Below are 20,414 nucleotides of genomic sequence, written 5' to 3' on the forward strand. Positions count from 1 at the left end.
TTAGTGACAGCTCTGAATAGGCCCCGAGCCACAGATATACCTGACTTTTAACTTAAGACAGGTCCACTCTCCAGGGCTCTGAGTAACACCCACTGAGTTCCCAAGGGAATTATCAGCCCCAAACCACTGCTGTAGGAGAAAAATGCTGACCCGCCTGGAGATGGCCTGTCTGATCTGGTCCTCTCATTGCCTTGCCCACCAGGTGCACTCACAGCCTCTGGCAGCCTTGCCATTCTAATATGAAAATAACCCAAATCCTCAACTCAAAAATAACATCTGCTGATTTGCATAAGAGTTTTTATTTTCCTATTCGGGTTCAATACCCAAATGCTAAGATTCATTTGTTTGACCTTAGATAAATGGTTTAGAGGTTCAACCAATAAAAAATCCTTGTGGGGTTCCACTCCGATGCACCCAACCCAGTCCCCATGCTGCACTGCTCTGTTCTTTTGCCAGCTGGTACTGTACTCAAGTTGGATTGACTCTCATATGAATTACGGGTTAAAAAGGACAAATCTGCTTACCTGAAGGCTTGTTGCTTTGAAAAGGGTCTTGGGCAGGTGCATCTCCCCAAGTTCAAGGTTGATGGAGAGCTCTACTGTGGGCTCCAAGCTGCTGAGTCCTCAGGGTCTTGATTCCCAATGAGCAGCCCCTCCTTGGAACCCGCTGGACCTGGGAGTGAGGGCAGCAGTTATGGAGTGAGAGGTTGGAGAGAAAACTGCAAGGAAGGTGTCAATGAATGAAACTGCAGAGCTATGTTCTCCATAAGGGCAATTACTGGGATTGTCTGGTTCTGAGTTTCCTTAGGCACGGTTCAGCTTGTTTGTTTCACCGGATTGAGACAGATGAGTGCCAAATCACACAGGCGTGTGGCATCAGGAGAATTTTCAGTGGCACATCCAAGGCCCCTGCCTTATTGTATAGATGCCTCGGGGTCTTCACTGGGCTGAAAGGGAGCCATCCGCACACGGGTGAGGATGAGTACTGTGGGTGAGGGTGGGTACTGTGGACTTCCGGATTTTAGATAATGCGCTATCTCTGTTTACTTCCTATGCATGAAGTAGTGAGGCCGTTTTCCCACTTGGGTGAGCATCAGCAGGCCCTGAAGGGCTCGTTAAATACAGAAGGGCTCCCAGAGTTTCTGATTCAGTGGGTCGTTTTGGACCCAAGAATTTGCAATTCTAATGAGTTCCAGACGCTGGCGGCGGCTGCTGCTGCTGCTGCTCCTAACAGTTCAGAGACCCCCACTTCGAGAATCAGTGGGGATGGACACTGGGCCCAGGCCACCAGACCTTCAAACCCAACTCAACTATTCATTGGCTGTGTGATCATGAGCCATTTTCTTAACCTCTCTGTGCCTTTGTTTCCTTATCTTTAGAGCAGGGTAATAATAAATAGTACCTTGTTCCTGGGATGGATGCAAAGCATAAATTAATTAGAATTTAGGCCAGTGCCTAGGGTCGAATCTGTGCTCTGGGGACTGAGCAGATCAGTCCAACTCTCATTTCTCCTAAACCTGCAGCTCCCAGTGGAGTTGCTGGGTCATTTTACCCAATTGTCTTCAATCCCATTTCCAGTGGCCAAGAAAGTTAATGCCCAGCTTGGTGCCAGCAGGAGGGAGGTTACATCAACATCCATCAAAATCCTCTTGTTGGCCTGGCCAGTGTTGCTCAATTGGTTGAGCTTCATCCCATGCACCAGGAGGTCGCAGGCTTGATTCCCGGTCAGGGCACATGCCCAGGTTGCAGGTTCTATCCCCAGTAGGGGGCATGCAGAAGGCTGCTGATTGGTGTTTCTCTCATTGATGTTTCTCTTCCTTCCTCTCTCTGAAATCAATAAAAACAAAATTTTTAATCCTCTTATTAAGCTACCTTAATCTTTAAAATCTCGCTGAATCCATAGAATGTAACTCAGTGAAACTGGGACACTAGGGCGGTGAGCATTCGGGGTTCCTCTCCCCTGTGCCGTCAGGAAGAGGGGCTACCTTTTATGTCAAGCTCAGCTGTAGCCTCATACTGAATGCTGACTCTATGCCCTTGATTTTATTTAACCCTCACACTACTAGGTAATAATTAGTATCCATGTTTTAATATTGTTAGGGTTCAGAAGAGTTCATCAATTTGTCTGTCCAATGTCACATAGCTATCAAGTGATAAACCCAAACTAAAAGCCAGGTCTCTCTGACTTCAGTAATGTATGACCTTAAGGTTCTGCTGTGCCCCCGTCTAGCTTTATATGAATGTTTATAAGAGGGTAAGGCTGGGTCCCCGGGTTCCAGCAGTAATCGCTGTTGTCCAGAGTTAGGCCCAAAGCTGGAATTGCCTCTGATTCAGGTGTTTGCTTCTCTCAATCCTTTTGAAAACATCCTCTTCAGTGACTTGCCTTCCATTGCTTGGCATTCTCTCCAGCCTGACTTCTGGATGAAATTTTGTGTTCACGTTGCCAAAGGTGGCTTTTCTTGTCTGAATTTGGATATTGACCTGGTATCTGAGCCTTTCTGGTTACAAACAGTGTTCCCAAGCAAGTGGTCAGAAGAGCATCCAGAGCCTATGTTGAATATGCGAATAGAAAAAAATGGTATGCTAATGAAACCTTCTCTTTTTCCATAGTGTTCCTTCTTGCCGAAATTCTCCATTCATATAGAAACCAAGTATGAGGACAACAAAGGAAGCAACGACAGCGTGAGTAGCCCCCACCCCCACACCCCTCATGCCATACTGTGTCCTTGCCTTTGGGCTCTGAGAGCCATAGTACTTTTCAGGCCCCTGTGTGTCCAGGGCCAGCAGCAAGATCTGTGCCTGGGGGCCTCAGAGTTCTGGCTTTGGCTTCCGAGGGCTAGTGACCTGGGATTCCTTTCTGGATTATTTTGTTGTCTAGATTTTCTTCTCATTTTTATGTGCAGGATTTCTGTGACCTGGAGTGATTGTCACTGGGGGCCTGGAACTCCCGGATTTGGTTGCAGATCATTGGGTTGAACACATATTTTCTCATGTTAACATTTATTTATAGAGATGAATGAATACAATTAGATATACGTGCACATTCTACATGTATTATCTGGACTGTCCCAGCTCAATGCCTTCGCCAGAGTTTCTGGAACTTTCCAGAGGAAAGGAGAATGTAGGTGGCAAGGGTGCTCTCTCCCCAATAAGTTCAGGGTCCCCAGTGGTTAGCATCCCCTAGTGCAGTGATGGCGAACCTATGACACGCGTGTCCGAGGTGACACGTGAACTCATTTTTTTGGTTGATTTTTCTTTGTTAAATGGCATTTAAATATATAAAATAAATATCAAAAATATAAGTCTTTGTTTTACTATGGTTGCAAATATCAAAAAATTTCTATATGTGATCAGCCAAAACCGGTTTGGCTCAGTGGATAGAGCGTCGGCCTGCGGACTGAAAGGTCCCAGGTTCGATTCCGGTCAAGGGCATGTACCTGGGTTGCGGGCACATCCCCAGTAGGAGATGTGCAGGAGGCAGCTGATCGATGTTTCTCTCTCATCGATGTTTCTAACTCTCTCTCTCTCTCCCTTCCTGTCTGTAAAAAATCAATAAAATATATTAAAAAAAAAAAATTTCTATATGTGATCAGCACCAGAGTTAAGTTAGGGTTTTTCAAAATGCTGACACGCCGAGCTCAAAAGGTTCGCCATCACTGCCCTAGTGGGTAGTAACCCCAATGGAAAAGTTCAGGATCCTCTCCTTGTCAGCAACCTAAAATCAGAGGTGCTGTGGTGGCCATCTTCATCAAGACCTTATTGTCTAAAATGGTGTTGCAGGATGTTTAACTTGAACCCTTGTAAAACAATGGCTTTTTTTCTAACTGAAAAATTAACACATGGTTATTAAAACTTGAAAAATATAAAAGAAGAAAAAGAAAGAAAGAAAGGAGAAGAGAAAAAAACAGTACTAATTCCATAATTCAGAGATGACTACTATTAGCATTCTGGTTCATGTTGCAGATTATTGATGAATTTGTTTTTTAACCATTTCTCCTAAAATTGAGCCATATAATATGCTGGTTTTTTGCCGAAACCGGTTTGGCTCAGTGGATAGAGCGTCGGCCTGCGGACTGAGAGGTCCCAGGTTCGATTCCGGTCAAGGGCACGTACCTGGGTTGTGGGCACATCCCCAGTAGGAGATGTGCAGGAGGCAGCTGATCGATGTTTCTCTCTCATCGATGTTTCTAACTCTCTATCTCTCTCCCTTCCTCTCTGTAAAAGATCAATAAAATATATTTAAAAAAAAAAAAGAAAACTTCTAAAAAATAAATAATAATAATAATAATATGCTGTTTTTTAACATGTCATGAAATGCCCTTCCCAGTGTGATTTTTTAATGACTGCACTGCATTCCATACATATATTCCTTGAATAACTGCCAGTCACTGGACAGTGAAGTGGGCTTGAATGTCAGGAAAAGGGGGATGCAGATCAGATATGTTTAATCTGCTTTGCCTGGCACATTGTAATTTTTTTAAATATCTTGTAGTCTTCCCACACAAATTCTTCTTTCTCTTTTTCTGTAGGGCTCTGTCCTCATGCATAGTTAAAAACTCCTCCATTTGTGAAGGTCTAAGGAGGTCACGTGGCCTCACTGTGATCCCCATAGGTTGTTAGGAACAGCATAATCTTCTGAGTTATCTTCTGCTTGGTTCAAATAGCCAAAAAATTCACATTATTGCCGTTTATTATCTTGTATTTCTTTTTGGCAGGTGCTAAGTTCTTTTCACTACTCTCCTAGGAATTTAGCTTTGTTACTCCTCTCCTAAGAACTTAAAATACCAGGTTATCCATCTAGAATCAGCAGCATCCCCTGCCCATGGCCAGGGCTGGGTCTCTCTGAGACTTAGGCCAGCCTGCAAAAGAAGCACGGAACCAGGGGCATTTGTGCAGAGTCCTTGTCATCACAGTGTGCTTCCTCTGGGAGAAATGCCAACTATTGTACCTGCCTTACCTCCTCCCTAACTACCACTGGGTTAGCTCCCTATCTCTCTGTCATGGCACCCAGCTTGCCCAAGTCCACATCCCACCATCTTGTTACACAAAAGAGGTCCTGCTGGCTGGTGTGGCTCTGTTGGTTGAGCATCGTCCGGTGCATCAACCAAGAGGTTGCCGGTTCGATTTCCAGTCAGGTTGTGGGCTCGATCCCCAGTAGGGGGCGTGCAGGAGGCAGCCAATCTTTCTTTTTCTTTCCCCATCCCTTCCTCTTTCAGAAATCAATAAAAAGATATTTTTTAAAAAGAGGGCCTAAGCATGCATTAGCCCAGGTTCCCATTTCAGCACTCTGCCTGGCTCTGCTCCTGAGATCCCTAGGTCTTGTTTCTGAGGCCACTGGGCCAGCTGTGCCAACCCCAGCTTGGTTAGACTTCTTTGCCACCTCACCTTCCTCTCATTTACATATTCAGCAGTAGCTGTTGATCACCCAGCTGGTCCAAGGTTGGTCCCAGGGAGCCAGAAAAGGAAGACCTTACTGGTTTTCATTCATTTCATTCATAGTTAGTTAATGCTTTGAAATCAGACTATGAGAAATATATTGTTATGTAATAAAGCTTACTTTAATTATTAAAAGACTGGAGGCCTGGTGCATGAAAATTCATGCACTGGTGCAGGGGGAGGGTGTTCCCTCAGCCTGGCCTGTGCCCTCTCACAGTCCAGGACCCCTCGGGTAATGTCCGACTGACAGCTTAGGCCCACTTCCTGGGGGATCAGGCCTAACCTGGCAGTCAGACATCCCTCTGGCAGCACGGGAGCCCTCAGGGAATGTCAGACTAACGGCTTAGGCCCCCTGCCCCCAGGAGAGTGGGCCTAAGCCATTAGTCAGACATCCTTGGTGCTACTGCAGAGGTGAGAGAGGCTCCTGCCACTGCCGCTGTGCTGGCCAGCCATGAGCCAGCTTCTGGCTGAGTGGCACTCCCCCTGTGGAAGCACACTGACCACCAGGGGGCAGCTCCTGCATTGAGCGTCTGCCCCCTGGTGGTCAGTGCGCATCATAGCAATCGGTCGTTCCTGGCCATTAGGGTCAATTTGCACATTACCCTTTTATTATATAGGATACTTTTGTCCCGGGGTTCAGAACTGGAACCTTAAGCAGATGGCCTGTGCTGGCATGTTCTTTTTCTGTCCGTGAATGAGGATGCGGTTTTTGGTGGGAGACAGTTGCTAAAGAAAACAGTGCAGTAGTGGATATTTCTCTTCTCACTGCTTTGCCAAGTTATTTAATAAACTCTCTTTCTTTGCATGTTCTGGGTGTATAGTCTTATCATTCAGCTGCCATTCTTCATACTGATGTCTGCAACCTGTTTTCTCCCCTACTTGCCAAAGATTGAATGAAATTGATGACAAGAAGCAATGAATAAATTGAAAGACGCTAGTGATAATCGTATTGATTAGTGATTGAATAGAGTACATGTTGTTATCCTATTATCATTGACCATGTAAGCAATATTTTTTCCATGACCCAATATCTAGTTTAAAAAAAAAAAATTCATGTTGAGATGACTAGGTTTAAATATCTTCTCCTCTGTGTGAAAATAAAACTTGTCTATTTATGATTGTGAAGACCTGTATATTGTGAATCCATTAACCAGGACACAGTGGGGAAGTTGTCTTAAATTGAGGTTCATTTATTTTATGCACAAACTGACGAGAATTATTTAAGCTGTAATTAGTGCTGGGGATGATGGCACCATGCCAAGTTCAGGTTCTGTTGTTTGCCCAAGGCCATAAATCTCAATGGGGAGAGCCAGTGCTTAGCACGCATGATAGCTGCTGCCAGGTTACTGTCGTTCACTGGGGTTAATGGGGGCAGCTTTGCCTTTACTTCCTCTTCCAAACAAAGCAGGCACCATTAAAGTGGTGGTTCTCAGCTTGGCTGCACATGGGCCTCACCTGAGAGGTTTAGCGATGGCTCATGCCTGGGTTCCACTCCACTGGGATTTAATTGGCTCTAGGCGCAGGCTGGTCTAACTAGTCAACACACATGAAGGGCAGAGCATTATCCCTCTAGGAAAGCTGAATTTGTGAATTGGGAGTATATGTCTTTTTAGAGTCTGCCCTCCAGTTAAACCTGGTAAGTCCTCTTTGGGGTGGGGTGTAGGATATTCGATTTATAGGATAGATCACCACCCATTTGAGGATCTAGAGCTGGGGTAGGGAATATCCAGCCCTCAGGCCATATAAGGCCCTCAAAATCTTTTGGCCTGTCCCTTCCAAGACATTAGGAGTGAGTTAATTAAATGTTTGACCAAAGATAGCAGGCTAATTTTTTAGTTGATAATTTTGTATGGCCCATGAATATTCTTATAAATATCCAAATAGCCCCTGGCAGAAAAAAGGTTCCCCACCCCTGATCTAGACAAATAGTTCTCCATCATGACTGATAGTAAAGTCACCTGGGAAGCTTTAGCATTGATGCCACCATCCCTTCCCCTGGGATTCGGATTTCATTTGTCGGGGGTGGGGTCCAGGCATTAGGATTCATAACACTCCCCAAGGTGAATCTGATGGGCATCGAGGCTAAGAATATAAATTTTTTTAAAATATATTTTATTGATTTTTTACAGAGAGGAAGGGAGAGGGATAGAGAGTTAGAAACATCGATGAGAGAGAAACATCCATCAGCTGCCTCCTGCACGCCCCCCACTGGGGATGTGCCCGCAACCAAGGTTCATGCCCCTGACCGGAATCGAACCCGGGACCCTTCAGTTTGCAGGCCGACGCTCTATCCACTGAGCCAAACCGGTCAGGGCAGAATATAAATTTTTAAAAAAATACTAAGTACTATTTAAAAAACCAATTGTGAAACTTAGGATATCAGATTCTCTAACTTTCTCTACTTCTTCATACCCCTGGAAACAGAACAGCTTACAAAAAGCAGGTTTATAACCACTACCACCACCACCACACACAATAAAAGGCTTGAAGGCACCATATTTATTCTCATTAGCCATTATTCCTGAGCAGATGGAAAGAATGTGTCCAGTTGACTTCGTAGAAGCAGGAGGCTCTGTCCTTCACAGAGCTCTCCTTGGAGGTTGCCTAAAAGTATTTGGAATTGATTTAGTGTCTAGCTCAGCTGCGTTGTGATGAAAGAACACAAAGTTGTTCTCTGTGAAACAAAATGATCATTATTGAAGTCCCACAACTAGTTGACCTTAAGCAGTGGAATCTTAGTTTTCTTATCAAGAAAATAAGAATAAATAATGTGGAAGTGCCTGGCTGGCATGACTCAGTGGTTGACCTATGAACCAGGAGGTTACGGTTTGATTCCTGGTTAGGGCACATGCCCAGGTTTCGGACTCGATCCCCAGTGTGGGGCATGCAGGAGGCAGTTAGTCAATGATTCTCTCTCATCATTGATGTTTCTATCTCTCTCTCTCTCCCTCTCCTTGCCTCTCTAAAATAAATAAAAAATATATCTTTTTAAAAATGGTAGTAGAAGCCAGATCACAGAAGTCCTATGAGAACATGGCAAAGAGTTTGAATTTTAGTATCACAGGAAGTTATGCAAGGATTTTAACCAAAAGAGAAAAATTAGACTTATGGGTTTTTTAAATAAATTTTTTAGTTTGTAATCTTAAATTTACACTAAAATTGCAAAGATAGTACAGAGAGTTCTTGTATACCCTTTACCCACCTTCCCCTACTGTTAACAGTTATATAACCACTAGAGGCCTGGTGCATGAATTTGTGCCCAGGTGGGGTTCAGCTGGCCTGCCCCAATTGGGCTGTTTGGGTCGGGCTGGCCGGGGGGAGGGGCTGCTGGTGGTTGGCTGCCCGGCCTCACCCCCTGGTCGAACTCCCGGTGGAGGGGACAGTTTTCATATTAGCCTTTTCTTATATAGGATGATACATTTTTTAAAACTACAGACTTTATTCACATTTCGCCTGTTTTTGCACTAATGTCCCTTTTTCTGTTTTAGAATCCATTTTAGGAAACTGTGTTACACTGGGCGGCTTATGTTTTTAAATGTTTGCTGTGCCCATTCCATAGAGAACGGTTGGCAGGGTCGCAAGTAGGGAGTTCGGTTGGCAGGTGATTGCAATAATCCACACCCAAGATGATGGTGGCTCGGGCTGGAGAGGTGGCAGTGGATAATGAGAGGAGGGATATGTATATTTTTTGGAAACTGACTTTCTGTTGGTATTGGTGCATGAGAAGGGGGCAAAATAAGGATGACCTCAGGGTTTCCAGCTTTGTCTATTGACCCTGAGTGGTGGTGGTGCCGCGGCCATGGTGGGGAACAGTGGAGGAGAGGCCAGTTATGCGGGGAGGAGCGCTATTTGAGACATAGTCAGTGCGAGGGACCAGCGAGACTTCCTAGTGGACATGGCAGGTAAGGAGTTGGATATATGAATCTGGAGTTTAAGGAGAGGTGTAGGTCGTGATTCAGAGTTGAAAATAAGTGAGGTTATCTAGGGAGAGGGGTGACAGAAAAGAGAAAGTTCCAGATACTCTAGGACGGAAAGCGCCTGAGGAGGATGGTCCCATGGCTTTCAAGTCCAGCTTCTGATTATTATCTCTTCTCCTTGATTATGACTCCTGTTCAATCACTGAGTGGCACTTCATTTTAGGGAATTAGACTATCTCATTTAGTGAACTACGAAGTCTACCTGAGTTTCTTCCCCTGCATGGACACCCCTTTTGTATGAATTAAATAAACATTCCAAAGCGTTGACTTGGCTCAACTTAACATTGCCTTGGAGAGGTGGCCAGAAAAGGTCCTCTGCAGGCCTCAGATAGCTTCCGCTGAATTTACCAGCTGACAAAGGGCACTTTCCAGGGGAGCTCTGCTTATGGAGGATTTGTTACTATAATAGTCATCATGGAGTTTGTTTCATTATTAGTATTAGTTGTTTTTCTTTAAATATATTTTTTATTGATTTTAGAGAGTGGAAGGGAGAGGGATAGAGAGATAAAAACACCAATGAGAATCATTGATGGGCTGCCTCCTGCATGCCCTCTACTGGAGATGGAGCCCAAAACTCTGACCTGGAATCAAACCATGACTTCCTGGTTCATGGATGGACACTTAACCACTGAGACACACTGGCCAGATAGTTTTGTTTTGTTTTGTTTTGTTTTGTTTTGTTTTGTTTTACATCAAGAGGGCAGTATGGATGGATGTAGGGTAAAATAATTCATTTAAAACATGCCAAAATGAATTTTTAAAGTAGAGGTGCCAGTGAGAACCGTAGAACCCATATTTACAGGTGTCTGAAGCTGATTATCTCCTCCTTTAAATGGCTTCTAATTGAGAATTATAGAAAGAAAAAAAAGCACTTGCTTTATTTTTAGACATGATCTCTGCTGTTTTCAACTTTTATAGTTCTGTTTTTAACCTGAGATTATTATAACCAGCCACCTACAAAATCTGCAGTTGTCTCGAATAAATCGGTACGTGCTAACAGAAGGCTGCACAAGACACCCCATTTGCAGTTTCGAAGGATTATTATCCACTTTGGTCCATGAAGTGGGAAATCAATGTCCTTCTCAATCCATGTCTAATAGTGTCATTCTGAGGACAATGGAAAACACATTCTGTTTGGTCCCTTAAGATGTCGCCTTCGCTGTTTGTGGTACAATTTGTGCTCTGAGAGCAGATTTAAAAAAATAATGTTGGCAAGATGAGCGTCTGTTCATCTCTAGGAGGAGCTTTCTGTCTGGGTATAGTCACAATGCAGGTAATCTCTGCATTCAGAGAAGCTAGAACTTATTGCTAGTAATAGTTACTATTAATAGAGATAGCTTACAGTAGTATTTGCTTTCTGGTTAAACTTGGTTCGCCAGTGCTGTGATGAACCTAAAAACGGCCTGCAAGCTTATAGGCATAGCCCATGGACACAGGAAGATGAGGGTAAAGAGGGGGGAAAGGGAGATATCTGTAATACTATCAACAATAAAAAGTATATTTAAAAATAAACAAACCAACAAAAACGGCCTGCCTGTGCTGACCTGTTGGTACTGAGGGTTAGGAAGAGAGTTAACCAAACTGGTCAGAAGCAGCATGAAAGGGACTAGGCCAGCCATGGGCAAACTACAGCCCGCGGGCCGGATCCGGCCCGTTTGAAATGAATAAAACTAAAAAAAAAAAAAAAAAAGACCGTACCCTTTTATGTAATGATGTTTACTTTGAATTTATATTAGTTCACACAAACACTCCATCCATGCTTTTGTTCCGGCCCTCCGGTCCAGTTTAAGAACCCATTGTGGCCCTCGAGTCAAAAAGTTTGCCCACCCCTGGACTAGACGGAATCACAGTTAGGAAACAGAGGTCAAAGCTAGAAAAGCAATACCAAGTATCACGTTCTGGTCGACCGTTTTACGGCTACTCTAGTAATAATAGACTCAGACACGAGTCATGCATGGAAGCTACCATCATTGAGTGAAGCAGTATTGGGGAACCAGAATTCACACTGCCTCTGAGTATTAGCCCAGATTTATGTATTAATTACCAACAGTGGAGAAATCTAGTGGATACCATCAAGTAAGCCAATTTTCATCACCAGTAATAGGACACACTGACATGGTGTGCCTTCCATTGTGACATACTGAGGACACCATCATCTATTGATTATCCTTTCCAAAATGTGTAACCTGGATTCAAAAAAAGGAGGAAGCAATCAAACAAAGCCAAATTGAGGAAAACACTACAAAACAACTAGCCAAAACGCTCCAAAAAAGAACATGTCGCCAAACCGGTTTGGCTCAGTGGATAGAGCGTCGGCCTGCAGACTGAAGGGTCCCGGGTTCGATTCTGGTCAAGGGCATGTACCTTGGTTGCGGGCACATCTCCAGTGGGAGGTGTGCAGGAGGCAGCTGGTCGATGTTTCTCTCTCATTGATGTTTCTAACTCTCTATCCCTCTCCCTTCCTCTCTGTAAAAAATCAATAAAATATATTAAAAAAAAAAAAAAAAAAAGAACATGTCATTAAAGACCAAAAACAATTGCCCTAGATTAAAGGAAACTAAAGTAATTCAACAACTAAATGTAATGCCTAATCCTTGATTAGAGTCCAGATTAGCGGGGGGGGGGGGGGGGGGGTGGTACAGGGAACAAGAAAAGATATTATTGGGACAATTGGGGAGATTTGAACATGGACCATGTATTAGAAAATAGTATGGTATAATATTGAGTCAATATTAAATTTCTTGCCTGTGATCATTACCTTGTGAATATGTAGGCAAATGTCCCTGTCCCTAGGATACATGTTAACATATTCAGGAATGAAGTAACTTATTCTCACATGATTCACCCAAATACTTTTTATTTTTATATGTATTTTTGTTCTTTTTACAGAAAGGCTTATAAAAATTAAAAAGCTATTCACACATTGCAAAGAGATAACTTACTCAAGGTTACATGAGTCTTTTGTTTTTGTTTTTCTGTGCCATGAAGCAGAAGTTTTCAGTCTTCTCTCTCTTTTGAGTGATATCCTCAAAAGAGGATTTCATTAATGAAACAGGAAAAAATAGCCTAATCATAACTATTGTCAGCATCATTGTTGATTCTACTCATCCAAAAGACTTTAGCCAGGACAAAATTTGAACAAAGAACAATGAGGTGGGAGAGCCATCATACCAGATAACAAAGCCATATTAAAGGAGTATGGTATTGGCACAAATAAAGAAATAGACCTAAGCTGATAATGCAAGTTTGACATATAGTAGATAAAGCATCTCAAATCAGTAGGAAGACAAGACATTGAGTCATTTTCTCAGAAAGTGACATTGGATCCATTGACATTTCCTATGAAAAAATAAAATATTAGATCCCTGCCTCACTCCATATTAAAAAAAAATAAACTGCAAAAGGAGTTTTTCTTTTTAAAAAAAAATATATTTTGGAGAGCAACTAAGATGGCGGCATAGGTAAACACCGGGAAATTATCGCCTCACACAACAATTGAAAATTACCGCAAAGGACTGAGCAAACATCATCCAGAACAACAGGAAGGCTGGCTGAGTGTAAATTCCACAACTAGAAGGAAAGAAAAGCACGCTGAGAGCCAGAGGCGCTGCGGAGGTGAAGTGCAGAGGTACAGCGGCGCGGGCGCGCGCGAGGAAAGGGGGTAGCACCTGAGGACGCGGCGGACTTTTTGAGTCACAAGCTCCTGACTGCTCTGAACTCCGGTTCCGGGAAGTCTCTGGGGACCCAGGACTCATACGGGGAGAGGCTGGTCTGTCCGGCAGCGAGCGAACTTGAGGGCGGCTTTCCCTCAGAGGTGCTTGCAGCCGTTACCGGAACACTGAGACGCGCGACTCCGGGCGGAGAATCGGCCATAGCTGCTTTCTCCGCCCTCTGACTCCCTGAGACCCCGCCCCACCCAGGCTGCGGCAGAGGCTTTTGCATGTGAATGTACCTAACTGCAGCCGAACCAGGCAGACCTGGAACTTCCAAGAGAAGGCCCAAGGCCCCGTAGCGGCTTGCATTGCTTCACAGCTGAGCCTCTTCGTGGCTCCTGCTGTGTGGCCTCAGGCAGAGGCTGAATTAGCACCTCCTTAGAACCAGGAGCCACTGTACCCAGTGGTCAGAGGGGGTCCATCCAGACTGCAACTCCTCAGATCCATAAGGGACGCACTCAGGGAGCAGACTCAGTGAGCACCAAAGCCCCACTGAAGCAAGTCTTGCCCCAGAAGGGTGTCTTCAGCACAGAAGTTCTCCCACTTTAGACACAGCTGATTCTCACAGCCAATTGGCCTGGAGGTCAATTCCTCCCAGTGATTCTACAACAACCAAGGCACCAAGAGTGCACCAAGAGTGTCCACCCCAGGTAACTGGGGAGGCTGAGCTACTGGGCCCTACAGGACACCCGGCGCACAGGGCCACTCTATCAACACAGGGAAGCTGCCAAAATGCGGAGACAAAGAAACAGGTCACAAATGGCAGAAATGGAGGAAAGCAAACGATTGGATATAGAGTTTAAGGCCACGGTTATAAGGTTTTTCAAGAATTTTATGGAAACCGCCGATAAATTTAATGAATCCCTCAATAAGTATAGGGAGACCATGGAGGACATGAAAAAGGACCAACTAGAAATTAAGCATACACTGACTGAAATAAAGAATAATTTACAGAGATCCAGCAGCAGAAAAGAGGATCCCAAGAATCAAGTCAAAGATTTGAAATACAAAGAAACAAAAAATACCCAACCGAAAAAGAAAAAAGAAAAGAGATTCCAAAAATATGAAGATAGTGTAAGGAACCTCTGGGACAACTTCAAGCGTACCAACATCAGAATTATAGGGGTACCAGAAGGAGAGAGAGGGCAAGATATTGAAAACCTTTTTGAAGAAATAATGACAGAAAACTTCCCCTACCTGGTGAAAGAAATGGACTTACAAGTCCAGGAAGCGCAGAGAACCCCAAACAAAAGGAATCCAAGGAGGACCACACCAAGACACATCATAATTAAAATGCCAAGAGCAAAAGATAAAGAGAGAATCTTAAAAGCAGCAAGAGAAAGACAGTCAGTTACCTACAAGGGAGTACCCATACGACTGTCAGCTGATTTCTCAACAGAAACCATGCAGGCCAGAAGAGACTGGCAAGAAATATTCAAAGTGATGAATAGCAAGAACCTGCAACCAAGATTACTTTATCCAGCAAAGCTATCATTCAGAATAGAAGGTCAGATAAAGAGCTTCACGGATAAGAAAAAGCTAAAGGAGTTCATCACCACCAAACCAGCATTATATGAAATGCTAAAAGGTATTCTTTAAGAAGAGGAAGAAGAAAAAGGAACTCTTACCATTTGCCACAGCAGGGATGGAACTTGAGAGCGGATAAATACCACAGGATCTCACTCATTTGTGGAATATAATGAACAACATAAGCTGATGAACAAGGACTGATCCAGAGACGGAGAGGCATTGATTGGACTGTCGGGACTTGGAGGGAAGGTAGGGGAGGGTGGGGGTAAGGGGGAAAGATCAACGAAAGGACTTATATGCAAGCATATAGGCCTAATCAATGGACATGGACAACGGGGGGGTGAGGGCATGAGCGGGGGTGGGGGGGGTGGGGGGTAGAGGGTAACGTGGGGACAAGGACACATATGTAATATCTTAATCAATAAAAAAATATATATATAAAAATATATATATATATATTTTATTGATTTCGAAGAGGGAAGGAAGAGGGAGAGAGAGATAGAAATGATGAGAGAGAATCATTGATGTGCTGCTTCCTTCACACCCCCTACTGGGAAATGAGCCCACAACCTGGGCATGTGCCCTTGACTGGAATTGAACCTGGGACCCTTCAGTCTGCAGGCCGATGCTCTATCCACTGAGCCAAACCGGCTAGGGTGCAAAAGGTGTTTTCAAACCTAATTGTGAGAAACCATTAAAAGTATTTAAGAATATATTGTTTATGAATACATTTACACATTGTAAAAAATATAAAGTTTATAAAAACATGGACCAGATTTATGACAAACTTATGATAATTGTCAGCTGAAGTAGAAGGGGAAGGGATTCAACTTTAAATGTGAGACCTTCTTTTTTTTTAAACTGACAAAGGGGGAGGGCAGAATGGGAATCAAATGTGACAAAATGTTTATGTACATGTAAACATTTTGGGTGATGGGGAGTGGCTGTTTGTTATATGATCCTTGGTATTTTTCTGGATGTTGTTGGTCTTCTGTGGTTCGTGAAAAAAATATTCATCTAACAATACCTTTGAAGGAGATTTGAATATCTCCTACTTTCTTTTTTTTTTTTTTTTTTTTTTTTTTAAATATATTTTATTGATTTTTCACAGAGAGGAAGGGAGAGAGATAGAAAGTTAGAAACATCGATGAGAGAGAAACATCGATCAGCTGCCTCCTGCACATCTCCCACTGGGGATGTGCCCGCAACCCAGGTACATGCCCTTGACCGGAATCGAACCTGGGACCTTCCAGTCCGCAGGCCGACGCTCTATCCACTGAGCCAAACCGGTTTCGGCAGAATATCTCCTACTTTCTGTGAGCCATTCCCAGGTCCTGTCACTTTGCAGTTGCTTCCCAAATGTTTGGCTTTTTTCCTTTCTCTCATAAGAGACCTAATTCATGTGGGAAAATAGTACAGTTCACTTGGGAAAAAAAATTCAAGGCACATCTTCACATGTATTTACCTAGAGCTTTGTGTATGTTTGTTGAGCCCAATTTTCTGTACCTCAGTGAATGGATTGCTCATGACAGATGGTGGCCAACAACCTTTGGGTCTTGGAGCATTTTGGACTAGGACACATTAGGTTTCTGCCAGAAGCTAGCAGCTGGGCAGCCCCATTTAGCAGGACAATGAACTAGATTCAGAGAACTCACCAGCCTTGACCAAACAGGGTCCAGAGCAGGGCCTTGGAGCCTAATGATACTGGGACTTCATTGTTCTGAGCTTCCCTAGCTGTGGAAAGGAGAAAACGATGCCTGCTGCAGAGGATTCTTGGGAGACTTCGGTGGGATGATGCATGTCGAATACTCCCTAGCCTAGACAGAGGTTCATTCTCTTTAACTTCAGCGTGCTTGGTGGAAACCACTTCAGAGTTAGACCTTGGAGATCTACAAGTGGATAAATTGATTGGGGGAGTTCCTTTGAGGGAAGGTTTCACTTTTCCAAAGTCTGTAGTCCCTGTTCCTTTTCTGCTTTCCAGGATGGGGCATTCTCAGGCATAAGCTGAGAAGTCACACACTCCCGGGAACCTTCGAGTTCACTTTTCCAAGGTGGAGCAGGGAGTGATCGCTAGCGAGCCCTGGACCCCTGCTTGGTGGCCTTCTGCTTGGAAGTTGAGAGTTCTGAATTCAGAAGCAGTCTTTCCTTCGGTCTCACTCACTTGTAGGGGATCCTGATTGACACATCTTGGCACCAAGAGGTGACAGCCTCCGGTCCAAGGCAGTAATCAACAGGATATAGGCAGAATGGTGCAGGGACAAAAGCTGTACCCACTAGGTTCAGATCAGTTGGGTTTGATTCCTGGGTCAGCTGCTTAGCCACTGGTTAAGGCATGTTACTTCATTCTCTGTAAACGAGTGTAATAAGAGTTTCTATTCATTGGGTACTTGTGAAGATTAAATGTGTTAATCCTGAAAAGTGCTCAGAACAGTGCTTAGTACACATATTAGGTGCTCAACATGCTGGCTGTTACTGGTGTTTCCATAGTTCATAACGTCTATGGTGGCTACTGTTTTTCATATTTTAACAACTCTAAAAATGAACTGCGTGTTAGAGTTGATGCCATTATACAATTTTAAGTAGCATCATTTTTCTTTTTTGGTGGCATAACTGGTAGTGAATTCACCGTGAGACTTCCTCCTGCACAGGACACTGAGGTTCTGGATAGTGAACTTAAGCCCTGAATAGTGTTTGCATACAAAGTGTGAACATAAAACATATCAACATTGGGTTCTGCCAGTGGAAAGTCATTGACTGATAAGCTATGCAGTCATTCAGGCCTGGAAGGTTAGTCGACTTTTCCAGGGCACTGACTGACTTCCTGTTAATGCCAATGACCTGCTAGAGCTCTGAAACAGGAGCGGTTGAGTCTCCTCTGCTCACAGGTTCAGAGCCTTCATCTTGGTAACCAGGATTTCTCTCTAAATTCCCTGGATGCCGTCTATCTGATAAACATCTTCAAGGACACAACGTCTCCGCCTGCTTTTTAATCTTTAAAGTAAGCGGGTCTAGGAGATGATGGAAGCTGGCCTTATGGAAAAGAAGTTAATGAATCCAATAGATGTGGTTCCAAAGCAGGATTTTTTGTTTGTTTTTTTTGCTTTTGATGCGCTGAAGGTGTTGCTTCTATTTACTCTACTCATGTGCAGGCTCTGTGTTTTCTCCAAGCAGCGTGTCAACTGTTGCCCACCAAATCCTGCACTTGATCTTCTGAGACTGATAGCAGTTCTGTCTGCACAATATTAACCTGTTACATCGTTTTCCCCCACTAATACCTCTGGAAGGCCTGTGTATAGTCCCTCAGACTTCACAGCCATTTGCTACATAAACTTTATTAAATACAAACCTCACGGAACTGCATCTGAAAATTTCATCTTGTTCCAGCCCTTTAAAGAAACGGTCAGAAATACCCTTGGAATATGCAGACCATTATATGGAATGATTTTAATTTTCTTTAGCTATGCCAATCTGGTTATTACTAAATACATGTTTTAAAGTATCAGCTAAATGTCATCATGGAGTAGATACTCAGGGAAACCAAATAATTGACTATTTGGTGCTGAAATGTGTTATTGTCACTCAGAGGAAATTACCAATCTGCCTTGAGTTGGAGTTTGTTTATAACTCAGCTTCACCTTGGTTGGCATGTCAAAACTAGAGTGAAATATTGAAATGAAACATGAAATGTATTAAGGAAGGTTCTCAGGAATGAAGGACACTGGAAAGATTGATTTTTCTAGTACCTTAATTTTGATCTATGGGTGAAGCCTTGTTTTCAGCACCCAGCTGGATTGGCTCAGAACCATCTGGGTCTCTTGAAATAGATAATGTTAAACCAGATACACCATTGCACACATGGTATGACTTTGCTTCTTAGAAAAATGAAAGTAATAATGTGCTACTCAGGGTGACTTTATATTCTGCTTTAGCTAAGTGTTCCTATAATTTCCTCCAAGATTTGCTCTTAATTCAAAAAATCTTACCCTTGGAAAAAGCATTCTCTCATACAATTAAGAATCAGAAATTAATTAGTGACTCTGTCTGGGTACAGATTTTTTTTTAAATATATTTTTATTGATTTCAAAGAGAGGACGGGAGAAGGAGAGAGGGATAGAAACATCAATGATGAGAGAGAATCGTTGATCGGCTGCCTCCTGCACACCCCTCACTGGGAATCGAGCCCACTACCCAGGCATGTTTCCTGACTGGGAATCAAACTGTGACCCCCCTGGTTCATAGGTTAATGCTCAACCACGGAGCCTCTCCAGCCAGGCTAAGTACTAAGTTTTGAAAGTTATGTTTTTTGTCAGACTTGTTCTCTAGATCCCCTGAAAAACTGTGTATTCTGGGATCCACTGTTAAAGTCTACACCATGGGGTACTAAGGAATGAAAGGTACAGTGGGTAAAAGTTATTATCACACACTTGTACAAATAGGAATGTCCAACATAAAGGATGTTTCCAACTCTATGCTTTATCTTATTCCAAGCCAGTGCCCCTGCAGATAACAGGTTTTATCGGTAACATTGGACAAAGTCAAGAAGTGTTTTTATTGGGCCAAGCATTCAGGAACTTGAACGAGTTTCTCCTGTTGCAAAGTTGAGGTAATGTACTTGAAGAGTCCTACAGGGTCTCAAGGGCAGTCAGCACCAACCTTGAGAGATGGAGGAGTTGGAGCTGTTTTCCACAGACCTAGTTTTACTCATGTTCCCAACCATTATTCTAAATTGACAAAAATGTAAAGTCTTCTGATTTCAAGACTGTTCCTGTGGTGTTTGTTATTGCCTAGAGGTGTAGTAGATTCTTATGTTTTAAAGATTCTTCCTCTTGGATTTTTCTTATCCCCCTGATCCCATTTTTAAAATGATAATGAATATTCTTATCCAAACAATTGATATAAGCCACCTATTCTACAGGTAAGAGATGTTTAGTAAATATCAGTTGTCTTCCCCAATCCCTTTGTCTTAGCTCTACAGTGAGACTCTGAGAAGCCCTTTATTTTGCATTGGAAGGAAAGGACGAGCTCAATAGTGCATTAATTCATTGTACAAGAGGCATTTGTTCGTTGCTTCCCGCATGCACCCTGACCAGTATTGAGCCTGCCACCGAGGTTTATAGGAGCACAGGTAAAGCCATTCAAATATCTGATCTCCATCTGGAACCAAATCAATGATTGCATAGAGGGTAGAATCCATCTGGAATCAGCAATAAATAAGAGTTCCTGTTGCTCCACATTTTTGTCAGCATTTAGTGTTGTCAGTGTTTTGGATTGTGGCCATTCTAATAGTAAAATCTCTGGAGACAAAGACTTTAAAGATCATTGCCACCTGGAGATTTTTTTTTTTTATTGGAAAGGACATAAAATACACTCATTGGAAAGGACTTTATCTTGCACTTAACCACAAATGGCATTTATCCCTGTCTCTGACACTTGCTTTTGCCTACAATGAACACCAAAAACTTCTTGAGGATGAGAAGCTGCCAATATCAGATGTACACAGCTATCCTAAGATATCAACAAGGCTTGTTGCCGAAACCGGTTTGGCTCGGTGGATAGAGCGTCGGCCTGTGGACTAAAAGGTCCCAGGTTCGATTCCGGTCAAGGGCATGTACTTTGGTTGCGGGCACATCCCTAGTGGGGGATGTGCAGGAGGCAGCTGATCGATGTTTCTTTCTCATCGATGTTTCTAACTCTCTATCTCTCTCCCTTCCTCTCTGTAAAAAATCAATAAAATATATTTTAAAAAAAAAAACAAGGCT

At 43.3% G+C, this 20,414-nt stretch overlaps 1 protein-coding gene across 4 annotated transcripts in view; it reads left to right on the forward strand.

Moving 5' to 3' along the window:
- Window positions 1-20,414, forward strand: part of PITPNC1 (phosphatidylinositol transfer protein cytoplasmic 1) — a 219,308-nt gene that overhangs the window by 136,703 nt on the left and 62,191 nt on the right. For all 4 annotated transcript variants that reach the window (XM_036339894.1, XM_036339895.1, XM_036339893.1 and 1 more), the window contains one exon: window positions 2,610-2,681. In XM_036339894.1, the coding sequence (XP_036195787.1) occupies window positions 2,610-2,681 (72 nt within the window). The remainder of the gene's footprint in view (window positions 1-2,609; window positions 2,682-20,414) is intronic.

The sequence above is a fragment of the Myotis myotis genome, unplaced genomic scaffold, assembly GCF_014108235.1.
Source record: "Myotis myotis isolate mMyoMyo1 unplaced genomic scaffold, mMyoMyo1.p scaffold_m19_p_17, whole genome shotgun sequence".
NCBI lineage: Eukaryota > Metazoa > Chordata > Mammalia > Chiroptera > Vespertilionidae > Myotis > Myotis myotis.